The sequence below is a fragment of the Colias philodice genome, chromosome 9 (genome assembly GCF_061535455.1).
Source record: "Colias philodice isolate Cphi_HAF_F1 chromosome 9, ilColPhil1 Martin Lab GWU primary, whole genome shotgun sequence".
NCBI lineage: Eukaryota > Metazoa > Arthropoda > Insecta > Lepidoptera > Pieridae > Colias > Colias philodice.
This window is the reverse complement of record NC_143094.1, coordinates 11,611,741-11,637,188: the sequence shown is the minus strand read 5'-3', so window position 1 is coordinate 11,637,188 and position 25,448 is coordinate 11,611,741. Positions and strand designations below refer to the sequence as shown.

Below are 25,448 nucleotides of genomic sequence, written 5' to 3'. Positions count from 1 at the left end.
GATTTCTGAGGAAGCGCAACTTGAACTGATGTCTTCATCATGACACGAACACGACTCTAATTCCTCATTATCATTGGCTATGTTACGTTCTGGTATTATTATTCCCATGGCTTCGTAGAACGATTTGAGACAAGTATTTTCACAATTTTCTGGGTGATACGGATCCGACCAAACATCTTTGACCGCTGCTCGAGTTAATCGCCGTCGAAGTCTCTCTCTTTTCTCTATTTTTGCCTTGTTGTTGGCACTTTCTATTTTATAAATGAGTGGTGTGAATTGTTCGTTACCTTGTTCATTGATATCAGGTGACATTTCTATTTGATATTCTCCATTAGTTTTTCCTATTATAATTAAAGGTTTATTTTCAGTACGTTTTTTCGTTCGTTTTGTAAGCTTCTTTTCTTCCACAACAGATTTTGTCAATTTTGCTTTATTCAGTTTCTTTAAGAGGCGTTTGGATATAGCACCGGGCTTCCAACCACATTTAACCTGTAAGAAATACGAATTATAAATAAATGGTTCTTTCATAAAGAAAACAAGACCAAAAAAATAAAATAAAATGCTTACTTTTATAATACCTTCTCAATGAAAAAGTATAAGTACCTATTGTTAAAAACAAACATATAAATATGAAATTTATTAATAATCCAATATACAACACTTAATCTTACAACAAAACGTTACAAATTTAACTTAGCACATTACCAAATAAATATTTCTTGCACGTTCACTGAATACCTACGCCAAAAACTATTACACGCATTAATCTTACATCAAAAACACATTTCTTTGGACACATCATAATGTGCTAGAGACTAGATTCAATCATGCGACTTGAGTTGCGATGTTTCTCGAAGCCAAAGCCATCAATCGGTCTCGCTGTTGCTTTTTCATAACTTCCGCACTTATAAATGAATGGAAACATGGCACATGGAATGAACTTAAACTTATGCCTCGTCCTGCCAAAGTAGCTAGTCTCTGTTTTGGCCTTGCGTTCTTGTGACCCTTTAATCGGAAATAGGTTTTATTACCTTGATCGTCTACAGCTATAATACCCTTATCCGATGGTGCAGAATGTTTGCATTTAGTGCTATCCTCAAATAAGCTGCGGGAATATTTGTTATTTGGGCTTTGCATTCGGCGACGTTTCTTTGATGGAGGAAGACGGAAAACGGTAGATGGTTGCGGTATTTTTACATCTTCACCTCGCGCCATCATTTCTCTTAAAGTTGCTAAAAGTATCTTTTTATCATGTCCATGGCCAACAATACCTAACTTAGAAAGATCCTTTGGCGTAGCATCTCCGAAACAACTCCAACTTGCTTCAGATTTTAATGGAACCATATCTTCTTTTTTCAAATCTTTACCACCAGTTGCCTGCTTTTTCGAAGTAGGTGATTTCTTTTGAGTTAAAACGCCTCTAGGTTTAGGGTAAAATCTCCACCTACTATTACAGTCGACATATCCGTCTATACCAACGACCAACCATTTATTGTTTGCGGTTTGAAATTTACCAGTTATAGCTTCGACTTGCTCACCACTGGGACCAATAAAATTATTTGGCGCCCATCGACCATCAGGAGCTATATATCCATCCACATTTATTTCCAACCATTTTTTATCTGGGCTCCAAAAGCCACCTAAGTCACTACATTGTTGTTTGCCATCAGGTCCTTTGAAGAATCTAGGAACAGGATTACCAAATCTATCTAGAAGTTTAACTCTGTAATCTAAATACGTGTACTGGCTGCCGTTGTCTACTTTTATGACCTTCTTGCCCTTATAATTTTGATTAAATGTAGCACATGGCGGGGTAAATTCAACTATCCATTCATCAGAATCCGTATCCGACCCAATTGATTTCGAATCTTCGGAACATGAACAAGAGACATCCATATTGGTTCTTGCAGCCGTCGGTTCTGCTGGATAACAGGTACATTCTGGGTCTTCAGTATCTGGAAGTATGCCCAAAGCTTGTTGATATGTTTTCAGACATATTTCATGACACATATCTCGGAAAGCACTCTGAATGAATGCTCGCTGTGCTCTTTCTAGACGTCTTTGTTCACGTTCTTTCTTCTTTCTCCTTTCACGATTTTCTTCTTCAGTCCTACCTATTGTATATGTTAGTACAGGCTTATCTTCATACGGATATTGATTAATAGCTCTAGGTTTATTATATGTTTTCATAGTCTCCATTGTAACAGTGAATTCACCATCCTTCTTATGAACAATTAAAAGTGGTCGATTCAATGGACGTTTCTTTTTAGCAGCATCTTTTCTTCTCTTCTTAGGCGTGACTTCACCAGGGTTACGAGCCATTCTAAGAAGCCTTACAACATGTTTATTAGTAGCACCTGGTTTCCATGATGGACGAAACTAAAAAATAAAAAAAAACTTACATAAAAAAATGAAAGAATAGGTTTAATATTTTTTTGTCTACATTGTTGTCCCATTTTTATGTTTAAGGAGATTTAAAAAAAATGGACGACTATGAATTATTTAGACTATAATACCTTCATGCCTGGTACATCTTCAGCAGTCCATAACCATCCCATATGCTTTGGCACATTTTCAAGGGTACCAGTACAGGGTAATGCACACCTGCTGTGTCCAATTTGAGGAGCTAAAAGAAACAAAAATATTATAGGGGGCATTTCACGCCAAGCGGACACAGATTTCAGGGTCAGGTTTCAGATTTCGGTTATATTTTAGTATGTTACACCTGTATATATCCTCGGTATGTATACGAAAAATTTTTGCATTTAGAAGCTTAGTTTTCAAAATACAGGTCTTTGAAGATGTCAGTAAGCGCGAGGTATGGGGGACTTTGAATGTAATTATCAGTTCAAGAAAAGCAATTTTTAAATAAATTGATGACTGAATAATATACCCCATGAAATAAACTTTTTATGCTCATATTTCGAATTTCGAATTTATATTAAAATTCCTTAGAAAAATAAAAAAATATTTTTCTTTGTCATTTTTTACAAATTTTGCGTATTTTTAATTTTTTTAAAGATCATTAAATAAACAGCTTATATTATACTTAAATTTCATGCAAAGTTCTAGAGTGGTCATCGTAGAAGTTTAGAAGCTACATGTATCATAATGTCGAAGTGCGGCAATATCCCCATACTAGCGCCTAGCGCGACGCACTGCAATATTCATAGAAACGGGGACAATAAATAAATTCTAGAAATTTGAATTAAATGAAGTGTCAACAGATAGGTCTTTAAAAATTGATTAGAGGTTTATCAATAAGTTTTATGCTAAAATAAATAATTGACGAGATATACGTATTCAAAGTCGTAAAAATGTCATATTACTTTACTGAATATTTTTTTTTTAAGAAAACTAAAGTAATACTTTCTTGCTTGTTATTTACCACTATAAAATCTTATTAAAACCTGAAACGGTGTTATTAACTAACTATAATGAGATAAATACTGCAGTACGGTGCGCTAACCAACTAAGCGCTAGTATGGGGATATTGCCGCGCTTCGACATTACAATACATGTAGATTCTAAAGTCCTGCGATGACCACTCTAGAACTTTGCATGAAGTTTAAACATAATGTAAGCTATTTATTTAATGATCTTTAAAAAAATTAAAAATACGCAAAGTTTGTAAAAAATGACAAAGAAAAATATATTTTTATTTTTCGAAGGAATTTAAATATAAATTCAAAATTCGAAATATGAGCATAAAAAGTTTATTTCATGTGGTATATTATTCAGTCATCAATTTATTTAAAAATTACTTTTCTTGAACTGATAATTACATTCAAAGTCCCCCATACCTCGCGCTTACTGACATCTTCAAAGACCTGTATTTTGAAAACTAAGCTTCTAAATGCAAAAATTTTTCGTATACATACCGAGAATATATACAGGGGTAACATACTAAAATATAACCGAAATCTGAAACCTGACCCTGAAATCTGTGTCCGCTTGGCGTGAAATGCCCCATAGATGTAAGAACTACTACGCTATGATTAAAATTAATATATAATTGAAAAAAAAAATATAATACGTACGTATACCTTTATAACCGTAGTTGAATTTAAATCTATCGTCCTTCTTTTTCTTTTTACATTTCTTGGTGTCTTTTTCGGATTCAACGCTTTTCTTCTCAACAACTCGTTTGTCAGAAGCAGCAGCCTTCTGATTTGAACTTATTTTCATTGCTTTGACACTTGTATCGTCACCTTTTTTCTTACTTTCACTTCCAGATGTGCTCCATGATTTCATTTTACTTTTATCAATTAACTTGTGATATATCGGACATGGAAAATTGCCTTTTACTGGCTTTTCATGCGATTGCTCTTCTCCAATTCTTTCATAGCCACCACACACTTTGCAATACGTGGTCTTTTTCATAAAACCAAAAGTGCACTCGCATGTACAAAAACAAGGGTCTTGACCGATTTTCATTTTAGCTTTTACACCACCTACGACTTCCTCTATAGTCTCAGTTACCTCTGTACGATCACAACAATCTTTGTTTAAATTTGTTAAATCTAGAAGAATACTTTCATCAGGAGGTGGAGGCAGAGCTCTGTGTTCCTTGTGTTCGCAAACGAGTTGTCTACATTTCGCAATGCTGATTAAAGGTGCTGCTTCTTCAGGCATATCTAGTGAGCACATACTAGAGGGACATGAGCCAGATCTGTTTTTGATTATTGGACATTCGCTATCACACGGTCGGAATTTGAATCTTGCTCTGTTTGCTTGTGAATGGCTGGATTTTTCAGATGTCTGTTCTTTCATAGATGATTTAGATGATTTTTTGGATTCTGGGTTGGAATTATTTTGCTCAACCGTGAAATAGTTCACACAGTATACTTTATTTCCAAAGGTAGCATTCGGATCGCCAAAAATGTAATTTACAGTTTTCATATCAGCTTGTCTTTCGATGAATGAAAATGATTTTGATTTAGCGAGGGTAAAAGCGTGATTGTGATTTTCATCTTCAGTTTTAGTCGTTTCATCATTACATATTGTATTATTGTTATCTTTCTGTACCTCCGAACTCAGTTTGTCAAGTGACACATTGCGCTTTACTTTATCGTTATTATTGCGCTTTCTTTTATGCATTTTCTTATTACCATGGTATGTTGTTTTTATAATGCCTAGATTGCTCTCCGTACATTTGCATATATTACGGTTTTGGACATGAGACTTATTATTTACAATTTCAGGTGGCGTCATGTATCCAAAATGAGTAAGTTTAACGTTCAATTTTATGGTAGCTACTTTTTCGTAATAAATTTCATCGTAAATATTATAAAATTCTTGAACACTCACCGGTTCTAGCATGGTCTCTAAGTTTAATAAATAGTATATGAATATTGTGCTCCAAGGAATTTTTGTGGATCCAATTTTTTTATTTTCTTTCCTCCACATTGATAACTCCAATTCATTGTGTTGCATAGTTTTAATTAGTTCCTGAGTATTGATGGTCACTAATATAGATTCGTCTCTTTGTAATCTTGTGTCAGATAATAGTTTTGATCTTTTGATTTCTAATTTATTATTTCGTAGTCTAGATTTTCGTTTAGTTTTCTTCTTTGATATTTTGGAAATAACAGCATATGGATTACTTAATGTTACCTCAAATAATTCAGGAAAATTAGCTTTAACTATAGCTTGCTTACAATCTAAATAATTCTTAATTTCTTCTATGAATATCTCAAATAAAAACATTGAATCCGAAGAAGCCATCATATGTTTATTTTATTTATATGAAGTGAACCAAAATAATCCAAAAATTTAAATTTAATTTACTATTAAAACTTGTAATTTACAATGCCAAAATAAAAATGTCAAATTTTAAATATCACTTTTTACACTACATTGTAGGATTATAAGTGGACAGCTTGTGTTGATACAGTATAATAATAATTATCCATACTATATTATTAATATTATAAATGCGAAAGTAACTGTCTGTCTGTTACTCAATCACGCCTAAACTACTGAACCAATTTGCATGAAATTTGGTATGGAGATATTTTGATTCCCGAGAAAGGACATAGGCTACCTTTTATTGCGAAATATGTACCACGGGCGAAGCCGGGGCGGGCCTCTAGTGTTACTATATAGTTAAAAAACTTTGTCATTTCCGCAATAATACGATAATACCTGTGGATAATACATAAAAAATACAGTGCAAAAGTCGTAAAACGATGACAGGTCTCTCGTGCCTACATTATATTTTATTAATTATAAGAACTCCTATTCATATCGTATCCTATACACCAGATACTGAAAATATGACGATAGTAAATAATTATTTCATGGGCACTATTAACGCCAACGTGTAAACAATCTTTGATTTGAACAGTTTCCATCAATACTCTCGTTGCTCACTAGCACCCCTGAATTTCTATATTGTATGAATAAAGACACCAACGAATTGTTTTATAGTTTAATACAAACCGATCACAAAAGAGGATAAATATAAATATTAATAACACGCCGTGACATCATAGGTCTTATTTACAGTAGACATTATTTCGGATATATTGGACATATTGCGGCCTTTATTATACACAGAGAAGGAATTAAATCTCTTCTTTGGCGTGTTTGATGCTCGATTCATCTTCATCGGAGGTTTAAGTTCACACATTAAATCATCGTACATTGAGAGATCTCGCATAATTTCCTTATATTTTGCCAACGTTTTGGGATCCATGTAGTATCTACAATCAGGTTGAGGCGATCTGTTCTTTTCATAATTGACGGACACATTCATTACTACTGGACTTTTAGCTTTAGCGGATGAATATGAAACTGTTTTCTTTACTTTATCAGCTCCTTTCGCAGTTGGCTGATTAGCGGCGGGTTTTTTGATATTTGGTTGAGGTGCAGCACCCGATTTACTTTTTGCGAGTGGAGTAGTAGGCGGTTGTGCTTTATTTCCTCTTCCGAACTTCTTAGAGTCAACTGTAGTACCTGTTACTGTAGATTTTGACTTTGGACTTCTTCCTCCCCTCCTACTGTACCATGCCCATTTTCCGTCTTTGTCAATGTATCCATCAATACCGATTTTCAATAATTGTCCTGTATTATCAGTAAAGAAACCTTCTTCAGCTGAGTAATACATTCCATCGGGTCCAGTAAAGTTCATGGGAACCCATCTATTATCTGGTCCTAAATAACCGTCTTTATTTATTTCTAACCAGACGTGATTTGGACCCCAAAAGCCTCCTAAGTCGCTACATTCTTGTTTGCCATCAGGACCTTTGAAAAATCTTGGTACAGGATTCCCACTTTTATCAAGTAACTTGACTTTGTAATCTAAATAAGTATATTGAGATTCATTATCTACTAGAACTGGTGGATGTTTAGCCCTTACGTCCCAGACGGCGGCAGGTGGTGTAAATTCTACGACCCACTCATCTCCATCGGTGTCACTACTCGATATACTTCCTTCATCAGAACAAGAGCATGAATCTATTGGCGGTGACAAATTTTGCACTGCATCGGTATGACACGGACATTCAGGATCATTCGGATTGGGTAAAGGTAACAGGCCGATTGCTTGATTATATGCTTTTAAACAAATTTCTTGACATTTGTCTCTAAACGTAGATTGAAGAAGGCGACTTTTTCTTCTCGTTTCTCGACGCTCTCTACGTTCGCGCTGATTCCTTATTTTACATTTTTCCTCTTCAGTTTTGCCTATTGTATAAATCAAGGGAGGTTTCTCGTCGTACGGATATTGAAATAACAGGCGTTCTTTTGAATATTTCTTAAAAACCTCCATTTGAACGGTATATTCTCCATCATGTTTTTTTACAATAAGTGTTGGCTTGATTTCTGCTTTCTTTTTGCGTTGCATCATGGCGCGTTTTTTCTTAGCAACAATATCAACACCTTCTAGTAATGCTCTGTATCGCCTTACTAAAATCTTATTAGCTGCACCAGGCCTCCAATTGGGACGGGGCTGAAAACAAATTGCATTAATTTTTTTTTGTACATTAACTGAAGGTACCCCGCAATAAAAATTTAAAATTGCACTTAATTAAGGAGTGTTTAAATTAAATAAAAAGGCAATTACGATCATATTCATTTATTGGGAAAATATAATTCAGTAATTTGTGATCGGATAATGTTGCAACTAGCAGGTTTCAACTCATCATTGTTGAGGTATCCTGTAAACAAAAGAGAATTTCAATGACAACTAATTTAGTAGAGAAATAAATTATTATGCTCTGCACATTAATTTCATAAGTAACAAAATTAAAGAATTACAAAATAAAATATTTGGCACTTACCCAAAGAACATTATAAACAAAGAAGTTACCTACCTACGCAGTTAATTTTATCGCAGTATTACAATACAATACCATGAATCGACTTAGAAATTAGAATTGTTTTAAATATAACTTCCATGTTCTATTGAATTCACCTTATTCTGAGTAATTGGTAAAAAAATATATTTGGGTAAGTAAAACAAAAAGCTCTTTTTGGTTTTTGGGAAATATTATAATGAAAGTACATCTTAATACTATTATAAAGGCGAAAGTTTGTAAGTATGGATGTATGGATGTATGGATGTTTGTTACTCTTTCACGATTACAATGAAATTTAGCACACATATAGAGGGTAACTTGGATTAACACATAGGATAGGTTTTATCCCGGAAATCCCACATGAACGGGAACTATTCGGGTTTTCCTTTGAAAACGCGGGCGAAGCCGCGGGCGGAAATCTAGTATATTAATAAACTATTAACTACTGAATAGGCTGTATGATCTACAGGCATGTCTTAATAAAATACACGCTGATGGTATACCCTACAGAATGCGTCATCTTCGCAATACAACCTATGATGTGACAAATCTGATGACGTTAAATATACGAAAAATATGAAGTTAGTGAAACGAATAACAACCTTCATGCCAGGAATATCTTCTGCAGTCCAATTCCATCCCATGTGTTTAGGAACGGGTGGGTAGGGATACTTTGGCTGCGGTTTCCTTTCTACTGGCGGGGATGGCGGCGCTGTTATAAAAAAATCATAAATCTCTATATTATCTATCTCTATATCATACTAGAAGTGTATTCACTGAATGGTATACATACGCGGTTGTTCAACATTTGCAGTAAATTTTCCGACCTTCTTTTTCTCTTGTTTAGTTTTTTTTACCTTTTCGGAACTCCTTTCTTTTTTATCAGATTTTCTTTCAGCAAATGATTTGGTTGATCGGGATGCACCAAATTTCCTATCGGCCGTAGTGAGCCTCGATCCAGTTGTCCTTGAGCTTTTATTACTAATGGTGTCTGGTTGCTTTCCTGCACATCTACTTATTTCTTCTTCTGGCCAAGGATTTGGGACTTTTATGTATTTCTTATCATATAATTTATGATATACAGGACATGGGTGTGGTTTTGCATAATCTGGCATATTTTTCACATCCTCACCTAAACACTCATAGCCTCCACATACTGCACAATACGTTGTTTTATTAGAGAATTTAAAGGTACATACACAATCGCAGTAACAAGGATCATCGTCTGGTACAGATTTAGCCTTTTTGCTCAGAACTCCGTCCACAATAAAATCTTTAACTTTTTCAGCTACATCGCACGATTTAACGCAGCATGGGTTATGAATATCAGCAAAATGAACTACTATATCGCTATCAGCAGGACTCGGTGGAAATGGGCTTTTTACTGGACATTCAGGATCACGGCATTTATCTTCTTCTTCAAGTTCATCGTCCTTTTTATTTGTCAAAGTGGAGCAGGTAGTTTTAGAACAAGATACTTTTTCAGAAGTTTTTGTACTTGGGCAGTCAGTTGAACAATATTTAAATTTAGAAGATTTTTCAGATGTTGGCGAAGATGTGCCTGAACTTTTATTAGTAAAGTCATGTTCCACAGTAAAGTAATAAACATCATATACTTGTACTTTGTTATTGGGATCACGATGTGGACATGCTTCACCTTCACATTGGCTGACCTCGCTATCAGTATTGTCACATTCTTTAGTACAAAGTATATCACAAATATCTTTCTTCTTTAAAGCGTCTTGCATTTGATTAACGCACGCACATTGGGTTGACAATCCTTCCAGTGTACTACCCTGACTAAATACTCCTTCATGCCGCAAAAACTCTTGTATTTTCTCAGCAAGAGAACATTCTTTACTACCGCATGGACCTATTATATCGTTAATGTTGATTTCTTTGTCATCTTCTTCAACTAGTTTTTCGATATACGCTCGTAAATCTCGGGCAATTCTACAATCTGCTCTACCGCAAGGACCTCGTATATTAGCTATATCGAAAGTAGCTGCACGAGAGCCTGGCGGTCTCTTTCCAGCATGAATACACATCGGACATGGAGCCGACTGTGCTTCTTTCCTGAACCTTTCAGCAAATTGTCCTCCAGGCCAACTCGTTTCTCTGCAGTAGCAATACCTATCAATATCTGTAGCTTTGATTCTTGGTTTTATAGTCGGCTGAGGTGTTAACATTCTCATGTTATCATTGCATGACACGATAATTTTTCTAACATAGTCAATAATAAAGTTTATATCAGGGCATGTTTCTGGTGATTTATAAATGGATTCAGGGGGCTTGTCCGCATGACTCATGCAGCAATAGTCACCCTCATTGAAGAATGTAAGATTAGCACCAGGTGCGTTTTTGTAATCGGCGAAGACCATTTTATTCGGTTTTGGTTTATCTTTTACGAAATTGTTTTCTATTTTATTACAGTTTTCTTCAAAATCTTCATCGGTTGTTTTCAATGTGCAAATATATGACGTTGTCTTAGAATTGATCCCAGTGTATAAAACTTTCTTAACTGTAGGATCTTCAGAAAGCGTGCGAAAGCACGTTGTTACTTTATCCGTCAAGTAAGTAAGTTTAACTTGTATACTTATCTTCGCCATTAACTTTGCAGTACCCTCCTCAAAAATATTGTATTCTTCATTTAATGTAACTGGTGGCGGTTCTTCGGCGTTACAAATCTTCTCTAAATAAGTGTAAAACATTTGATCCCATGGTATGTATGTGGTCCCAATGTAAGAATAGTTGTCTTCCTTACTCCATAGAGACATTTCTAAAGGAAACTTTTTCATGTTTTGAATTAAAAATTCTGCACTACTTGTGAATAAAACCGATTGTCCGGATTGTATTACTGGTTCAGGTGGCGGTTCCTCTACTTTTCCTTTTTTACCTTTTTTGGGCTTGGGTTTTGCTTTTTTACCCTTTTTCCCAGGGGGCTCTGGTGGTAGGGGAGGCGGTTCAGGAATAACAATATGCATCTGCTTTGGGTCTTTAAGCTCCAAGGAAAAAATGTCTGCAAATTCACTTTTTATCATTAATTGCCGGCTTTCTACCAGACTTTTTACATTTTCTACTACTACTTCAAATAGGAACATAGCAGTTGACACCGCCATTTAATTATTTTTCTATTTTTATAAGAAAATTTACAAAAAATTTACTCGTCTTATTTGTATATAACCTGATGTCTGTGAAGACTACATATTTTTTTTACATCTTGCCAGTTCTTTTGACAAATATAGAGTTTTATTTCAAATTTCTTATAAATATGTAGGCCATAGGCCATAACACGAATTTCGCGTTATGGATAGTATATATTTTACTTTTTACAACAATGTACATTTTCCCTCTCATTGTACCTCCCCCTTATGAAAATAAACCTCAGAAATGTGTAAGTAATAAACCAACAATTTTATCTCGTTAATACTCAATTACTAATAATCTGCTATCATACATTTTCAATATCTCTTACAAATGCAGCATCTTTTAGCAATCACATAAAAAAATCAGTTAGATTATTTTATAAGTTAGTAGGAATCATTGTAGGAATAGCCTTATATTATAAATTGATAATAATTTATGATGACATTCTTGAACGTTATTTGTTCCTTCAGATTTATAAACATCAAGTGATTGTCAACGTCATCTGTGACGTTCGCGAATCTCGAGTTTATTGAAAATAATTTGAAATGATTACGAAACAAAACCGAGATATTTATACTTCGGTGGAATTCTCCAGTGCTAACACCAGTGCTTTGTATTCCAGGATGGGAATACGGAATATTTTGAAATCAGGATGATTTAAAATACACCGTAAACAAAAAACAGGTTAGTTATAGATACCTACTATAAACATTACATTCTTATATTTGTATGAGACTTTGCCCTGATATTTAAAAACTGTGACTATGGGTACTGCGAAAATAAAATTAGTAGCTATAGTATTGCAGTTGTAAGAACGTTTAAACAGAAATATACTATTGACTTAAATTAATTTAATTGATTGATTATGAAATATATTTACATTAATTAAAGATCATTACACGCTCTAAACTTATTTACTTTTAAGTGTGAATTGTTATGGAATATATTAACAAACATATTAACATTTTTAAATGTGAGTGTTAATTAGTGTTAATAAAAAATAATTATTCAGCTTGTAAGTATCTTCCAAATTTTGGTAAAATAATATTAATAGCTTCTTTGTGAATAAAATTCCTAATTTGCTACAAATCATAATATATAATAATTAATAACTAAAGAATAGTCCACATACAACACATACTAAAATAAATAATTATAAGAACTAATGGTTGGACTAAAGCAAAGGGGGCGCAGGACTTAAAAAATTTTTGATGGAGTTGGTGTCATTATAACACCTATTTATTATTGTTTTATCGTAAAGATTACGCTAATATAAGCATGTTTTATAGGAACAACTTTTCTCTAAAATCAAAAATGGCCGAGATATTCGCCCTCAAGGATTGATGATTTTCATTAGGTTAGGTTAGGTTAGGTTTGTTAAAAAAAAACTACACAGAAATAGGAGCCCCGCGAAGCGGGGCTCCGTCGACGCGCAAAAAAAAAAAAATTTTTTTCACTTTTGATCAAAAATTTTCTAAGTCCTTACTTTGCGCCCCCTTTGCTTTAGGCGGACCGAACTAATGCATCTCTCTCTATCATATTGTTTATAAATTATAACATAATTTGAAACGAGCAACAAAACCTATTTTGAATTTAATTACTTAAATTATCTTTTAAATATGTTCTATCGTTTTACAAGCATATAGTTTGATAGAAAGAGATGACTTCAAAACCAACAGGGATGGTAAAAAATCAAAGCTGAGGTGTCACATTGCTTTATTATGAAATTTTATATGAACAGTAAATTTTTTAACCATTGTTTTTAGTATTATGGATTTCATCATTGGAGGGTTGGCTGGCGTAGGTGCTGGTTTCTTCAGTAACCCATTTGATGTGATTAAAACTCGAATGCAACTTCAAGGAGAGCTTAGAGCGAAAGGCCACCATGCTGTGTATTATAAAAATATACCCCACGCAATGTACACTATAGTAAAACATGATGGTGTTATAGCTTTGCAAAGAGGCCTCGCTCCTGCATTGTGGTTTCAGTTGGTTGTAAATGGGGTAAGGTATGTTAGAAAATATAACATATATGTATTTGAAGAATTTGTTTTTATTTACTTGTGATTATATTTGATAGTTCTTATCTTTACTACAAAATTTAATATTTAATTTTATAGCATTTAATGAATAAAAAAAACGATATTGAGGCGGGATTCGAACCTGCGTTTTTCTGCCATACCAAGGCAACACATATATTTTCCTAAAAATTGTTACCATTGCTACAGTACTTACTCCATAGAGGTTCATTTTATACCAGCCATCCTGTTTCAAATTACAAAGAGATTACTTATATACAACCACATTTCAGGTTAGGTATATACCAGCAAGCCGATAACTACGGCATCCTAAGAGACGAGAAGCACAATACGAAATTTACGAACAGTTTCATCGTCGGCTGCATTTCTGGCATGTGCGGGGGGCTTGTAGGGAGTCCGCTACAATTAGTAAAGACTCAACTAATGTCGTATTCGTCTAAGAAGATAGCGGTTGGCACGCAACATGGTCATCCCGGCATGATGCATGCGTTAACACAGATTTATATGAAGAACGGCTTGTTGGGCCTGTGGAGGGGCGCCCATGGCATGATGTTGAGGAACTCGGTTGGTTCCGCGTCGCAGATCGCGGCATTTTCTGTGTGAGTTTCTTAATATATTTGCTGTATACGTATATGTATTTACTATTTACTTAATTTTTAGGAAATATAGTATGTAAAATTAAATACAAAAAAGAGCGTGTGTGCAGAGCACATGTGTCAGAAGTGAAATTTCTTTGGCAAGATTCAAAGATACCAAAATCGTCGCCATACTCCATGATGTTATGGTATTGCCATGGCAATATAATACCTTTAAATTTTACTCCAATCGCGCCTAAAGAAGTTTCACTTCAAAAATATTTGTGCATTTTGACTCTTTTATGGAATAAGGAAAATTTTTCATTATTTTTCTATTGGAATTTTAAAAATATTTTATTACAAGTATGTCATTGAACTGATATAAACAATTGTATTATTGTAATACATTGTCAATTATTGCAATGAAAACATAATATTGATGTTACTTTTTTCTTCCGGGTAGATACCTTATCAGTATTTAAATTAATTACGTTCTCGTTATATAAATAGGATTGTTTTTTAAATATCAAACAATAATAAATATGACAAACATTATTAATAATTTTTACACATAAATTACAATAGTTTATTCATAATTTTTTTTAATATTTCAGGTGTAAAGAATGGATGGACAACAACAACATGTTCCAACAATCGAAATACCTAAGTGCGTTCATGGCTAGCAACATTGGTGCTATTACAAAAACCTTGACGCTAACACCCATGGATGTTATCATGACAAGACTTTACAATCAAGGTAATAAATCTAGAAATAATTTATAACCATAGTTATTTTAAGCGTACTTTGGCATATTATTATAATATATGATGTTACATATGTATTTTGTAAAATTAAATTGTAAAACTGACATGATTTAAAAGAGCAACTATGGAGTTTCTTGTCGGTTCTTCTCCGTAGATACTGCTTTCCGAATCGGTGGTAAATGTTAAAAATATGTAATGACGTTTCAAAAGTGCTTCTATAAGAAGTCTAATTGAATAAATAAATGTTTGAGTTTGAGTTTAAGTTAATTCGACTATATTGTATTTACTACTAGCTTCCGCCCGCGGCTTCGCCCGCGTGGTGTTTTAATAAAAGGTAGCCCATGTTCTTTCTCAGGGTCTAAAGATTGTCTGTGCCAAATTTCATCAAAATCGGCTGAGAGCGGGAAAGCGTAACAGACAGACAGACACACAGAGTTACTTTCGCATTTATAATATTAGTAGGGAAGTAGGGATTTGATGGTGGAAATAAGACTACCATCATAATATAAAATATTATAATAGGGTATTCGAAAAATCTCTTGAACAATATTATCTTTGTCTTGTGATGTGAGAGCAAAATAATTATAATGAATGCTAATTTTTGTTTTTTAGAATAATGATTTGATATGAATATAAATTTTCTTGCTTACTAAATATAAGTCGTTTCAAACATCTTTAAATATCGCCATAATAACGACAAAACATCATACAAAAAATTTGTTTATACAAAAGTCATCTCAAAATAAGTACCTACCTAATAGTTTAGAGTTTCGACGTTTCTGCAAGGCTAACCAACAAATGTGAAATGCCTTGATAGTGAAATATTATCGAGTGTTATCTTAATATAACTATTGATAGTCTTTAGTCAAATATTTAAACAATGTCTTATGTAATGTGTTTGTTGAAATAAAATATGAATATTTTGCATCAGTGAATGATATTTATAAACATTTTAAAGAAGACTAAATTTAGAGTTAAACATACAATTATTTAAAAGAAATGTGAGCCGTCACGGAACGCCTGGCAGATATGAAATATCGACATTATTGAGGTGAATTAATTTGGATGCATACCGCCACGCCAGAAATCAGTTGAACAGGCGGCAAATGGCGCCAATAATCCATACTTTTTTCAACCAGTGTCCAGTATCACTCATTATTAAGCTGATACTAACGAAATCTCTTAAAACAAATTCATTAGGCTATAAAAATACGCTCAAAATATTCAATCGATTAAAAAAACAGGTGAAATAAAAAAAATTAAACATTATTTTTTCATATTTCAGCGATCGACGCGCAAGGGCGCGGTCTATTCTATGAAGGTATATGGGATTGTGCTCAAAAGATAACCAAAACTGAAGGTCTATTGGCCTTTTACAAGGGAGTTGGACCTTCTTACTTCCGCCAAGCACCACATACTGTACTGTTACTTGTGTTTTGGGATATGCTTAAGGATTTACAGAAGAACTTTCAAACTTTGAAAGCGTGATTTTATGAATTAAGTGATTTGGGGTAATTATACATGGCGAGTAATGCCTATAATGTAAAGTAATGATGTTGCTCAAGGTTCCTGTGTTTTTAATCAGCCTTATATATTTTCATAAAATATTTCTATGAGTTTTATAATGTAATTATTAATGACTAGAAATACATTTTGAAATGACCCCACATCCTAAAACTCTGTATACGAAATATGTACATATAATGAAGATAGTATACCTCGCTTGTTTGTAAACTGTTGTACTTAAACTATAATTATTTTTATTTGTATAAAAGCAATTATACTCGAATATACCAAGTTCCTTAAAAGATCTTTTCTGTGTAAAGTGATTCTGATATGGTTGTAGTCTGTTATTATGATTCTGAATAACATTGTATTGTAATTAAAAAGTCAGAAAATTGATGTCATATTTACAGATTCAATAATTATCTGGACGTCCTTGTTGTTATATTGAAAACAAAAAGAGCGTGTGTGCCGAGCACACCTGTCAGAAGTGAAACTTCTTTGGCAAGATTCAAAGATACCAAAATCGTCGTCTCATGAAGATGACGTATTGCCATGATGCAACCTTCAAATTTTACCCTCAACGTGCCTAAAGAAGTTTCACTTCGAAAATGTTTTGTTTATTAATGATTTAATGTCGATAATTTTTTTGTGAAATAAATCATAATATCTGTGTATTCGTAAGGCAATCGATTTACAGTACCTATGTTTGACGAAAGTACAAAATATGACGAGAACTTAAATATTTAATTTTTAATTATCACGTTAATTAAATTAACATTAGTATGTAGGTAAATAAACGAATGAGATTGTTAACGTTCTGAACCAATTAGTTTAGTTTTATAGTGAAACCAAAGTGCAATGATTTAGTTTAGTTGAATTTTTTTTTAGTTTAGTTTAGCGTAGAATAAATATTAGACCTGAAGGTATGTAATACCATTTTACCATTTTAGTACAGTATTAGATATTTTAGCATATTTTGCTAATGTAATAACCTACCTCATGGTAGATAATATGATTTGTTAAGTTTTATTTTTATTGTGTTAAAATTCTAACGAACGATTAGGACATAACTAAAATGTTTTTAATTGTTGATTTACTTAATTTGCAATGATATTATTAAAATCTGGAGTAATTCAAGGAATGTAACACGTAAAATTTGAAATGTCTCGTGTTTGTAGATCGAATATATTTCACTTTTATCGGAGTGTATTAATTAAAATTTTAAGTATAATAGGCATGACGAAAGATTTTGAAATCCTCTTTCATAATGTGTGTATACGTTTACTATGTATACAAGAAAAACCCTATATTTCGGTAATATACTTAAATTTAACGAAGTTAAAAGCCATTTTTCAAAAAATATTTATTAACTGTGCCAAAACAGCTCGCAGGTGTCATGGCGTAGCTGTGACGCCACTCTTTAGTAAATACGTAATTATTTGTACGCATTGCGAAGAAAATTAAAAAAATATTTATTTAATATGTGTTATAGAAACGAATTTCAAAGTTTATAAGTGGTGTGCAGTATTGCAGTGTGAATCCACATAAAAATAATGCTCAAAAATGTGTTAGTAATTATTTCAAGCGAGAAAATAAAAGAAATGATTGTATAAAGTTGGCGCGGAGAAACCCGAACCATTTGTTCGTGAATTCGCAATTATATTTCTGTTTAGAGTGGATAAAGCCTACGTGAAACAATAGAAAATAAATAAAAATGCGTATTCTCAACATATTCATACCACAAAACACACCTGATTTGAGTTGTTTACTTAAGCGTGACGTCACGCGTGTTTTAGTCAAAATGGCCAACTGCAGAATTTCAATGTTTTATTTTATTGATAATCTAATGAGACTTAAAAACATTAAGATTAATGAATCTTAATGTTTTTAAGATTTCTAAGTCACTATATTTAATTTATTTATTATACATTATCCCTTAAAAACACTAATACGATCATTAATTATGGATACTGTCGTCATGCCTATTGTGATTCAGAGCTAGTGTTAATAGTACAAATCTGATAAATGTTATTATTCTATAGAAATTTTTTATTCAATAGATAACTGATAAGTAGTTAAATTTTATACATCATGTTGAACTCCTGAAAAGGCCTGAATCTGTTTGATTTGAAATGTTTTGTTTTAAATTAAGTAAATAAATTGTTGTTGTTTTTAAATCATGTTTTATTTATTTTTCCTGTTTAGTAAAATCCAATTCTAACTATATATAATAATGTAATAATTGAGTAGTTTTTAACATAATTCTAAATTCGTGGGAACTGGCAAGAAATAAACATTTCATCATACTACATATTAAATTTTAATAGAATACGAAAGTACATATTTTCAATTAAGTAGTTAAATGCATGCATGCATGTAACAAAAATTTTATTGATTTTTAACCAAACATTTTAAAGTAATGAAATCCAAGGATTATAAAATTTAAAGTACCTAATAAAATTATCGTAAAAATTGTCTACTTCCAGAAAACAAAACACAAAATGGCGGGAAATAATCAACCGGGGGGCATCGTGCGTGACGTCACAGATTTGCTAATGGGCGGCACATCTGCCATGTTCGCTACGATCTTCACAAATCCGATAGAGGTTGTGAAAACTAGGCTACAATTGCAAGGAGAATTGGCATCTAAAGGGAAACATGCGATTTTCTATAAAAATGTTCCTCATGCCTTGTTTGTTATAGCGCGGACAGAGGGCGCTATGGCATTACAAAGCGGCCTGCCAGCTATGCTGGGATTTCAATTCTTTTTGAATACTTTTAGGTGAGATTATATTATGGAAGAAGTTTTTTAAGAAGCCATATACATAGTAGTATTGTTATTTATGATCTCTGGCGGCTAAATTATGCGTTAAATATTCGCAGTCAATTCATTTTATATGTCTGAAATAAACTACAATTAAAGTCATTATCTTTCATTCATACTTTTTTCACAAGTCCCTAATTATTATCTAGATAACTTATTTAACTTACAAGAAAAGTTACGTTACTTTTAAATTCCTTATTCAATCATCTACATTCTACAGTACCTACTACTTGTATACGTAGTATATTATTATTAGTCTGTGCTACTCTCGGGTGCTACTACCTACAAGTAAAACACCTTTCATTTTATTTCATTCAATTCATATCAGTTCACTTCAAACACCTACCGAAAAAAAATTATTACAACATTGTTTACAAATTTCTACAGGCTAGGTGTATACCGCATTTCCGAACGTCGCGGTCTCACCACAGTAGATGGTCGCACATCTATAGTGCGGGGCGCAGTCGCCGCGGGTGTGGGGGGAGCGTTGGGTTCTATAGCGGGGACACCTTTCTTCCTTGTGAAGACAAGGTTGCAGGCGCAGGTGGGTTAATAATTAATCTATTATGACAAATCCATACTTACTAATATTATAAATGCGAAAGTAACTCTGTCTGTCTGTCTGTTACTCAATCACGCCTAAACGACTGAACCAATTTTCATGAAATTTGGTATGGAGATATTTTGATACCCAAGAAAGGACATAGGCTACTTTTTATCCCGGGAAAATGACGCAATCCCGGAAATCCCACGGGAACGGGAACTATGCGGGTTTTTCTTTGACTGCGCGGGCGAAGCCGCGGGCGGAAACCTAGTGTTTTATAAATTTCACATTTATAATGCATCGATGCTATAAAAATAATATTTCTGCGAAAAATCGATTGCTAAGGTCCGATCATGGGTGGCCAAGTGGTCAATTCACCTGACTTCATGCGAAGTTATAGATCCAAATTGCTTAATCGATATTAATAGGACTTCCATTCACTGTTACTTAAGAATCAATTCTATACATCTATAAATTCGTTATAATTTCTCTTCAGGCAGCGGGAGCAATTGCGGTGGGTCATCAGCACACTCACAGCGGCACATGGAATGCTTTATCTGATATATTTCGCAAAGAAGGATTCAAAGGTAGGTCTTACTTTTGTCATAATATCAAAGATAACATTTTCGTGACCTATAGAAAAATTTACGCATCGCAAACAAAGATAATTTGGAAAATCCAAAAGTGCACGCCTCATAATTTTTTTTTAATAAATATTTATTAATTATTACTTTTGTTTATTTATTAACAATTAAACCACATCGAATCAGACCCTGAAAAATGAAAGGGTTCTATTCCTGAGCATACTCAAGCGTAAGAGAAAAAAAAAGACTCGATTAGTAAAGTATTTCGGTCGCTATCGTGTTAACAAGAAAAAGGATCCGCACATACAGACACACGGACGTCCAAGACAGAACTTTTTTAAACTGTTTTTTAACTAGTTTAAATAACAAAAATGACATCAAAAATATCATGAACGTTAAAAATAGTGTTTTTTCTTAATATGTGTGTGTATGTATTATCTTACAAGTGCAATGTATGATACATAAAGACATTTTAAGTTTGAAAAATCAGAGTTTTTGCGCGAAGTGACAGTAGTACCCACCTCAACGCTTCGCTTATGAGGCGTGCAAAACTTAAATAGTGGTGTAAAAAAATCTATGCAACTGCAAGGTAAAATAAAACACGTATATGAATTTTGAAATACTTTATTTGTTTCAAAAAACACAAAATCCATTAAAATTCACTTCACAAACTTCACCGGCTTTCTAAAAAGCTTTCCATATTATTTGCATTTTCACAAATGTTAACGATATGCAATAATAAATCTATTTCAGGTTTATTCCGTGGGGTCGGTCCCCAAATCCCCCGTGGGGCAGTGGGCAGTAGTTCCCAAATGGTCAGTTTTGCTTACGCCAAAGAATTTCTTCGAGATAAAGACCTTTGTAGGTCACCACTTCTATTGTCTTTTATGGGTGCCAATTTGGGAGGCATTGTGATGACGTTGTGTTTGAATCCTTTTGATGTGATGGCTACGAGGCTGTCAAATCAACGTAAGTTGTATTTTATTAGTTAATTTGTTATTACGAAACAAACGAGTTGAACCAATAAGTTGTGGAGTTGCTGGCATCATTGTGTGCAGATTTGAAACATAGTTGCTCAACAAAATATGTTTACCATAAAAATTCACAAAACATTATTTTTAGAAATTTTTGTCCATACTGTAGCATACACAAAAATTTAAATGCCTCACAGCTATATTATATCCTAATGAAATATTGAATTGTAACGATCCATGTATAATAATGATTTTCTAATTTCAGCGGTAGACTCCCAAAACCGTGGCAAGCTATACCGCGGTATGGCGGATTGTTTCATCAAAATGCTCAAATCTGAAGGAGCCAGTGCCTTCTACAAAGGTGTTGGGGCTAATTACCTGAGACTCGGTCCTCATACAGTACTGTTACTTGTATGTTGGGACCAGTTGAAGACTTTGGAAGATTATTTGAGAAGCTAAATATTTAGTTATGGGAGTAGTTTGTAAGGAAGTTTTGTCGTGATAATTATTGTGAACAAATTAATTATAAAAGACTTGTTAAAAAGCATAATATAATTACCTGTCGTTATGTTTAATCTTAAGAGTTAAAACCGAAACATATTATCCTTATATCTTCACTATGGTATTGTATGTAATTTAAATTACTCAAGAGTCAAGATATATTTAATGACACAAAGTTGGTTTTAAAATCGGCACAGCCTTTTAGTATTGTTATACGGCCGAAAAATTATAATAATATTTTTAATAATATTATTAGAAATTATAGGTAGTAATTTTTATATAAATTTATAGATTGTAATTCACAAGGACTTCCACTTCATCACCATTGTATTTAAACACTAACAGTTTAACCTCCTCACTACAGGGACCACTTTTTATGTCAGATTCAATTCATATTCAGGATTTAAGCTGTTTAGGGGTTACTTTTTAACTGAAAAATTACTGAAAAAAATCTATTCCTGTAACAAAGAGTTTTTCCTTATGTCCTGCCACTAGGACAGATGCAGGCTACTTATATTTTCAGGACTATTTTATGTTCTGCATACAAGACAATTACAGCCAATGTGAGTATATTATTGTGTAATGAAATAAGATAAGCCTATAAAGTACTCAATTTTTTATTGAAAAAACATATTATTAAACTTTAAACTTAACTTTTTCGTTATTTATTTTGAACAGATAATATTTTTATAACATTACTTATTGATAATTGTACATAAAATCAGTCTCAATAAATCAGTCATCAACAGTTATAGAATCCTATCTAGCATACAATCAAAATTGACGCCATTTGCGTAGCTATATAATAATTATGGATTATGAAAAGCTTCAAAACAATTTCTCTGAGCCGTGAAACATAAATACACAGCACATTTTTTGCAGGTAACTGTAGTTTTTTTATAACAACCCTCATTTCTGCATCTATTTTGCTTTGAGCTGTGTTGTGGCATGTGATTAGCTTTTTTTTGACGAATAGCTTTGGTTGGTAAAGGAACTATAGTAGTCTTACGTTTCTTGTGCTTTGGTAAAAGTTCTTCGAACTCATCAGCAGGGTCATCTGTATCTGTAGAATCTAAGTTATCAGCAATCAACTTTTCACCAAGTTCCATCTTAAATTCACGAATGCCTATAACGTTTTTAACGCCTTTTTTCTTCTCTCTCTGTTTGAACTGAAGGTATGAGTTAGCAACAGCCAAGTCTATCTTAGGCCATGCGCAGACGACAGACTATCCGTGACGCACTTTTTAGTCTGTGAAAATAGAACCTATGAAATTGTATGCAGTAACGCACACGACGCGCAAAAAGTCCGGCGCACAAAAAATCCGTGTAATTCGGGCAGACCGCACCGCGCCGCTCCGCACAAAAGTGTGTGAAAAGAATTGAACGTTTGCTTCAACGCGCGCTAACGCAGACGGCGCACACTTTACACGATTTCCATAGCGTCTACGTCCCTACAGCTCTGAGTCTGCCGACAAAATGATCGAAGATGTGCGTCGTGTGCGTTGAGTCTGTGAAAAATCCGCGACCGACTTTTTGCGCGCCATGCAGACTTTTTGTGCGCCGCAGACTCGATCGCACAAAAAGTGTGCCGTCTGCGCAGGGCCATATGAGATATTACTCGTATTGTCCACTTTTTTGTTCTGTTACGTGAAGGGCATACAGCTAGCATTCTATCAACTAAATCTACACCCCCCATATTTTCGTTATATTCTTTGATAACTTCGGGGCGTCTTACACGTTCATACACTTTGTTTTTCTTCGACCATCTTTCACACTCATCTGCATGTGTATTAGATAAACGCGTTGACAACATCACGACGGGCTTATTGTCCATCCAACGTGTCACTGCCATCTTGCCATCTGCTCGTGTTTTTATTTCGCAATAACCACGTTGCTTTTTCATAAAAATCTTATCTTCTTCCATCATACAGTTTTTGGGCAATCGGTTTCTCATAATTGTTCCAGTCGCGTGAAAACCTTTATTCAATAATTCATCACACAATTTGATAGTGGTAAAATAGCGATCAAAAAAGATGTGGTGACCAGGGACAAGTGCTTCGGTCAGCCGAAGAATAGCTGCTTCTCCAAGACCAAAACCCATCTGTCTAATTTCTGGAAAAGTTGTGTCTCCTTGATATATCTCGAAATCTATAACCATTCCCTGAGGCGTTGCTAAAACAAATACTTTTAACCCTAAGGGATTAGGTTTGTTAGGGTTATATTGACGAATACAACATTGACCAGTAAACGGAATGATCATTTCATCAATAGACATTTTTGCTGTGCGAGGTTGAACTAAACATCCTTGTCGTACTTTCTCGAAAAGGGGACGCACTTTCCAAATCTTGTCTTTTTGACGCTCTTCGGCGGTAACATCAAGATCATAAACCACTTTTAACGACGTTCTAATTGCGTAAAAACGCAGACGTGTCATAGCTGAGGTAATGATAGGCTGTTTCCATTTAGACGACCAATACATGTCTATTTGAGGATATTGCAATGAAGCCATAATCATTGTCACTCCAATATAAACTTTTAATTCCTTAATTGTAAGACCAAGTGACCTGCCTTTTACATGAACTGCTGTTCTGTTTGTACAATCTACAATTTTTATAAGTATTTGTTCATCTATATAACGTTCAAAGAACTGTTCGTATGACCATCCATGGTCGAAATTTGGCACGTATGTTGGTTCGTATAGATTTATTTCGAGAGGTTCAAAATTTCCAGTCCATAAATCCACAACATCAGGTTGAGATTGAGACGGTATTTGTCTGTAGGTTGGCTGAGCTGACCTTCGAGGGCGACGAGAAGATCTTGCTCGGCGTAAACCAGAGCCAGTGGCCTGGTGTATTATAGATCCACTCGATAAAGCCGGCGATGGTGGCTCAACAACATCATGGGAGTCTGAATTTACAGAAGAATCACTAGAATCATACCTTCGACGCTCTTGTGTAGCCATTTCCGTGGGTTCATTATATGTGGGATCTTGGGTATCATCGTCGCTGCTAAAATCGACATCAGATTCTTCTAGTAATGCTAGCACGGTATCGTCAGAACAGGCTAAAACAAATATCAAATAAAATATTATTTACATAATTCCCTTACAGGTACCTATACACAGGACATAACAATATTATTTCAAAAGTAGCAGTCTGCATGATTCCTAAATACAGGACATATAATTTTTATCCCCAATGAAAAGAAAATCATGGCAGAATTCGCGTAAATATTGACAAATCAAACTAAATCTGCTATTCGAAAACGTAATTTGAATAAGTTTTGATAGAAATAGCAACATTTTTATAAGATTCAGAAAGATTGAACTTACCAATGCCCGAGCGCGGCTCGACACGTCTGGATCTCGAAGCCATTTTGGCAGAATTGACCTTCAGTTGAGCTGTCAAATATTTTTCTATACCTACAATAATCTTCAATAGATGTCGCTAGGGGTTTTTATTTGACGTGACGTGGATATATTTTAACTCGCAAGATTTTTTGTATTTTTATGTTCTATAGGTAGTACAAGTTCAGTGAGGAGGTTAATATTTTTGTATTTGTGTTTACTTTTATAGTTGTTTTACGAATTATTATCATTCCATTATGTGATTGTCTTTCTATAAACTCGATAAAAAATAATTTATTTTCATTGTTATTGTTTTAAGCGTTTTATAGTATAGATTATT

General features: G+C 33.8%; 5 protein-coding genes across 6 annotated transcripts in view; 2 read left to right on the top strand and 3 right to left on the bottom strand.

The window, feature by feature from the left end:
* Positions 1-25,448, bottom strand: part of LOC149486155 (SH3 domain-binding protein 5 homolog) — a 243,113-nt gene that overhangs the window by 193,931 nt on the left and 23,734 nt on the right. The gene's annotated exons all lie outside the window — the stretch shown is intronic.
* LOC149486160 (uncharacterized) lies at positions 749-5,730 on the bottom strand. Its single transcript, XM_089699498.1, has 3 exons — positions 4,041-5,730; positions 2,517-2,626; positions 749-2,379 (listed from the first exon to the last, which is right to left on the bottom strand). The coding sequence occupies exons 1-3, from the start codon at positions 5,728-5,730 to the stop codon at positions 826-828; spliced, it is 3,354 nt and encodes a 1,117-aa protein (XP_089555624.1). The 3' UTR covers positions 749-825.
* Positions 6,473-11,422, bottom strand: LOC149486159 (uncharacterized). Its single transcript, XM_089698686.1, has 3 exons — positions 9,097-11,422; positions 8,906-9,015; positions 6,473-7,954 (listed from the first exon to the last, which is right to left on the bottom strand). Exons 1-3 carry the CDS (start codon positions 11,420-11,422, stop codon positions 6,473-6,475), a joined length of 3,918 nt encoding a protein of 1,305 aa, XP_089554812.1.
* Positions 11,994-16,368, top strand: LOC149486158 (solute carrier family 25 member 35-like). 2 transcript variants are annotated; one of them, XM_089699516.1, is made up of 5 exons: positions 11,994-12,134; positions 13,217-13,459; positions 13,762-14,088; positions 14,679-14,821; positions 16,115-16,367. In XM_089699516.1, exons 2-5 carry the CDS (start codon positions 13,221-13,223, stop codon positions 16,315-16,317), a joined length of 912 nt encoding a protein of 303 aa, XP_089555642.1. In that variant the 5' UTR covers positions 11,994-12,134; positions 13,217-13,220; the 3' UTR covers positions 16,318-16,367. The 2 variants fall into 2 exon arrangements, with proteins under 2 accessions (XP_089555642.1, XP_089555643.1); XM_089699517.1 differs by lacking the exon at positions 11,994-12,134 and having other exon boundaries at positions 13,330-13,454; positions 16,115-16,368.
* On the top strand, positions 12,003-25,446 carry LOC149486157 (solute carrier family 25 member 35-like). The gene is made up of 7 exons (XM_089699515.1): positions 12,003-12,134; positions 18,822-19,117; positions 19,547-19,703; positions 20,200-20,290; positions 21,041-21,256; positions 21,527-22,106; positions 25,301-25,446. Exons 2-6 carry the CDS (start codon positions 18,837-18,839, stop codon positions 21,718-21,720), a joined length of 939 nt encoding a protein of 312 aa, XP_089555641.1. The 5' UTR covers positions 12,003-12,134; positions 18,822-18,836; the 3' UTR covers positions 21,721-22,106; positions 25,301-25,446.

Coding starts and splice junctions, on each gene's coding strand:
- LOC149486160 (XM_089699498.1), bottom strand. CDS start 5,730: ATGATGGCTTCTTCGGATTCAATGTTTTTATTTGAGATATTCATAGAA. Junction 2,627..4,040: donor CTACGGTTATAAAGGTATAC/GTACGTATTATA, acceptor TGTTTCTTTTAG/CTCCTCAAATTGGACACAGC. Junction 2,380..2,516: donor AAGATGTACCAGGCATGAAG/GTATTATAGTCT, acceptor TTTATTTTTTAG/TTTCGTCCATCATGGAAACC.
- LOC149486159 (XM_089698686.1), bottom strand. CDS start 11,422: ATGGCGGTGTCAACTGCTATGTTCCTATTTGAAGTAGTAGTAGAAAAT. Junction 9,016..9,096: donor TGCAAATGTTGAACAACCGC/GTATGTATACCA, acceptor TTTTTATAACAG/CGCCGCCATCCCCGCCAGTA. Junction 7,955..8,905: donor AAGATATTCCTGGCATGAAG/GTTGTTATTCGT, acceptor ATTTGTTTTCAG/CCCCGTCCCAATTGGAGGCC.
- LOC149486158 (XM_089699516.1), top strand. CDS start 13,221: ATGGATTTCATCATTGGAGGGTTGGCTGGCGTAGGTGCTGGTTTCTTC. Junction 13,460..13,761: donor TTGGTTGTAAATGGGGTAAG/GTATGTTAGAAA, acceptor ACCACATTTCAG/GTTAGGTATATACCAGCAAG. Junction 14,089..14,678: donor CAGATCGCGGCATTTTCTGT/GTGAGTTTCTTA, acceptor TTAATATTTCAG/GTGTAAAGAATGGATGGACA.
- LOC149486157 (XM_089699515.1), top strand. CDS start 18,837: ATGGCGGGAAATAATCAACCGGGGGGCATCGTGCGTGACGTCACAGAT. Junction 19,118..19,546: donor TTCTTTTTGAATACTTTTAG/GTGAGATTATAT, acceptor AAATTTCTACAG/GCTAGGTGTATACCGCATTT. Junction 21,257..21,526: donor TACGAGGCTGTCAAATCAAC/GTAAGTTGTATT, acceptor TTCTAATTTCAG/CGGTAGACTCCCAAAACCGT.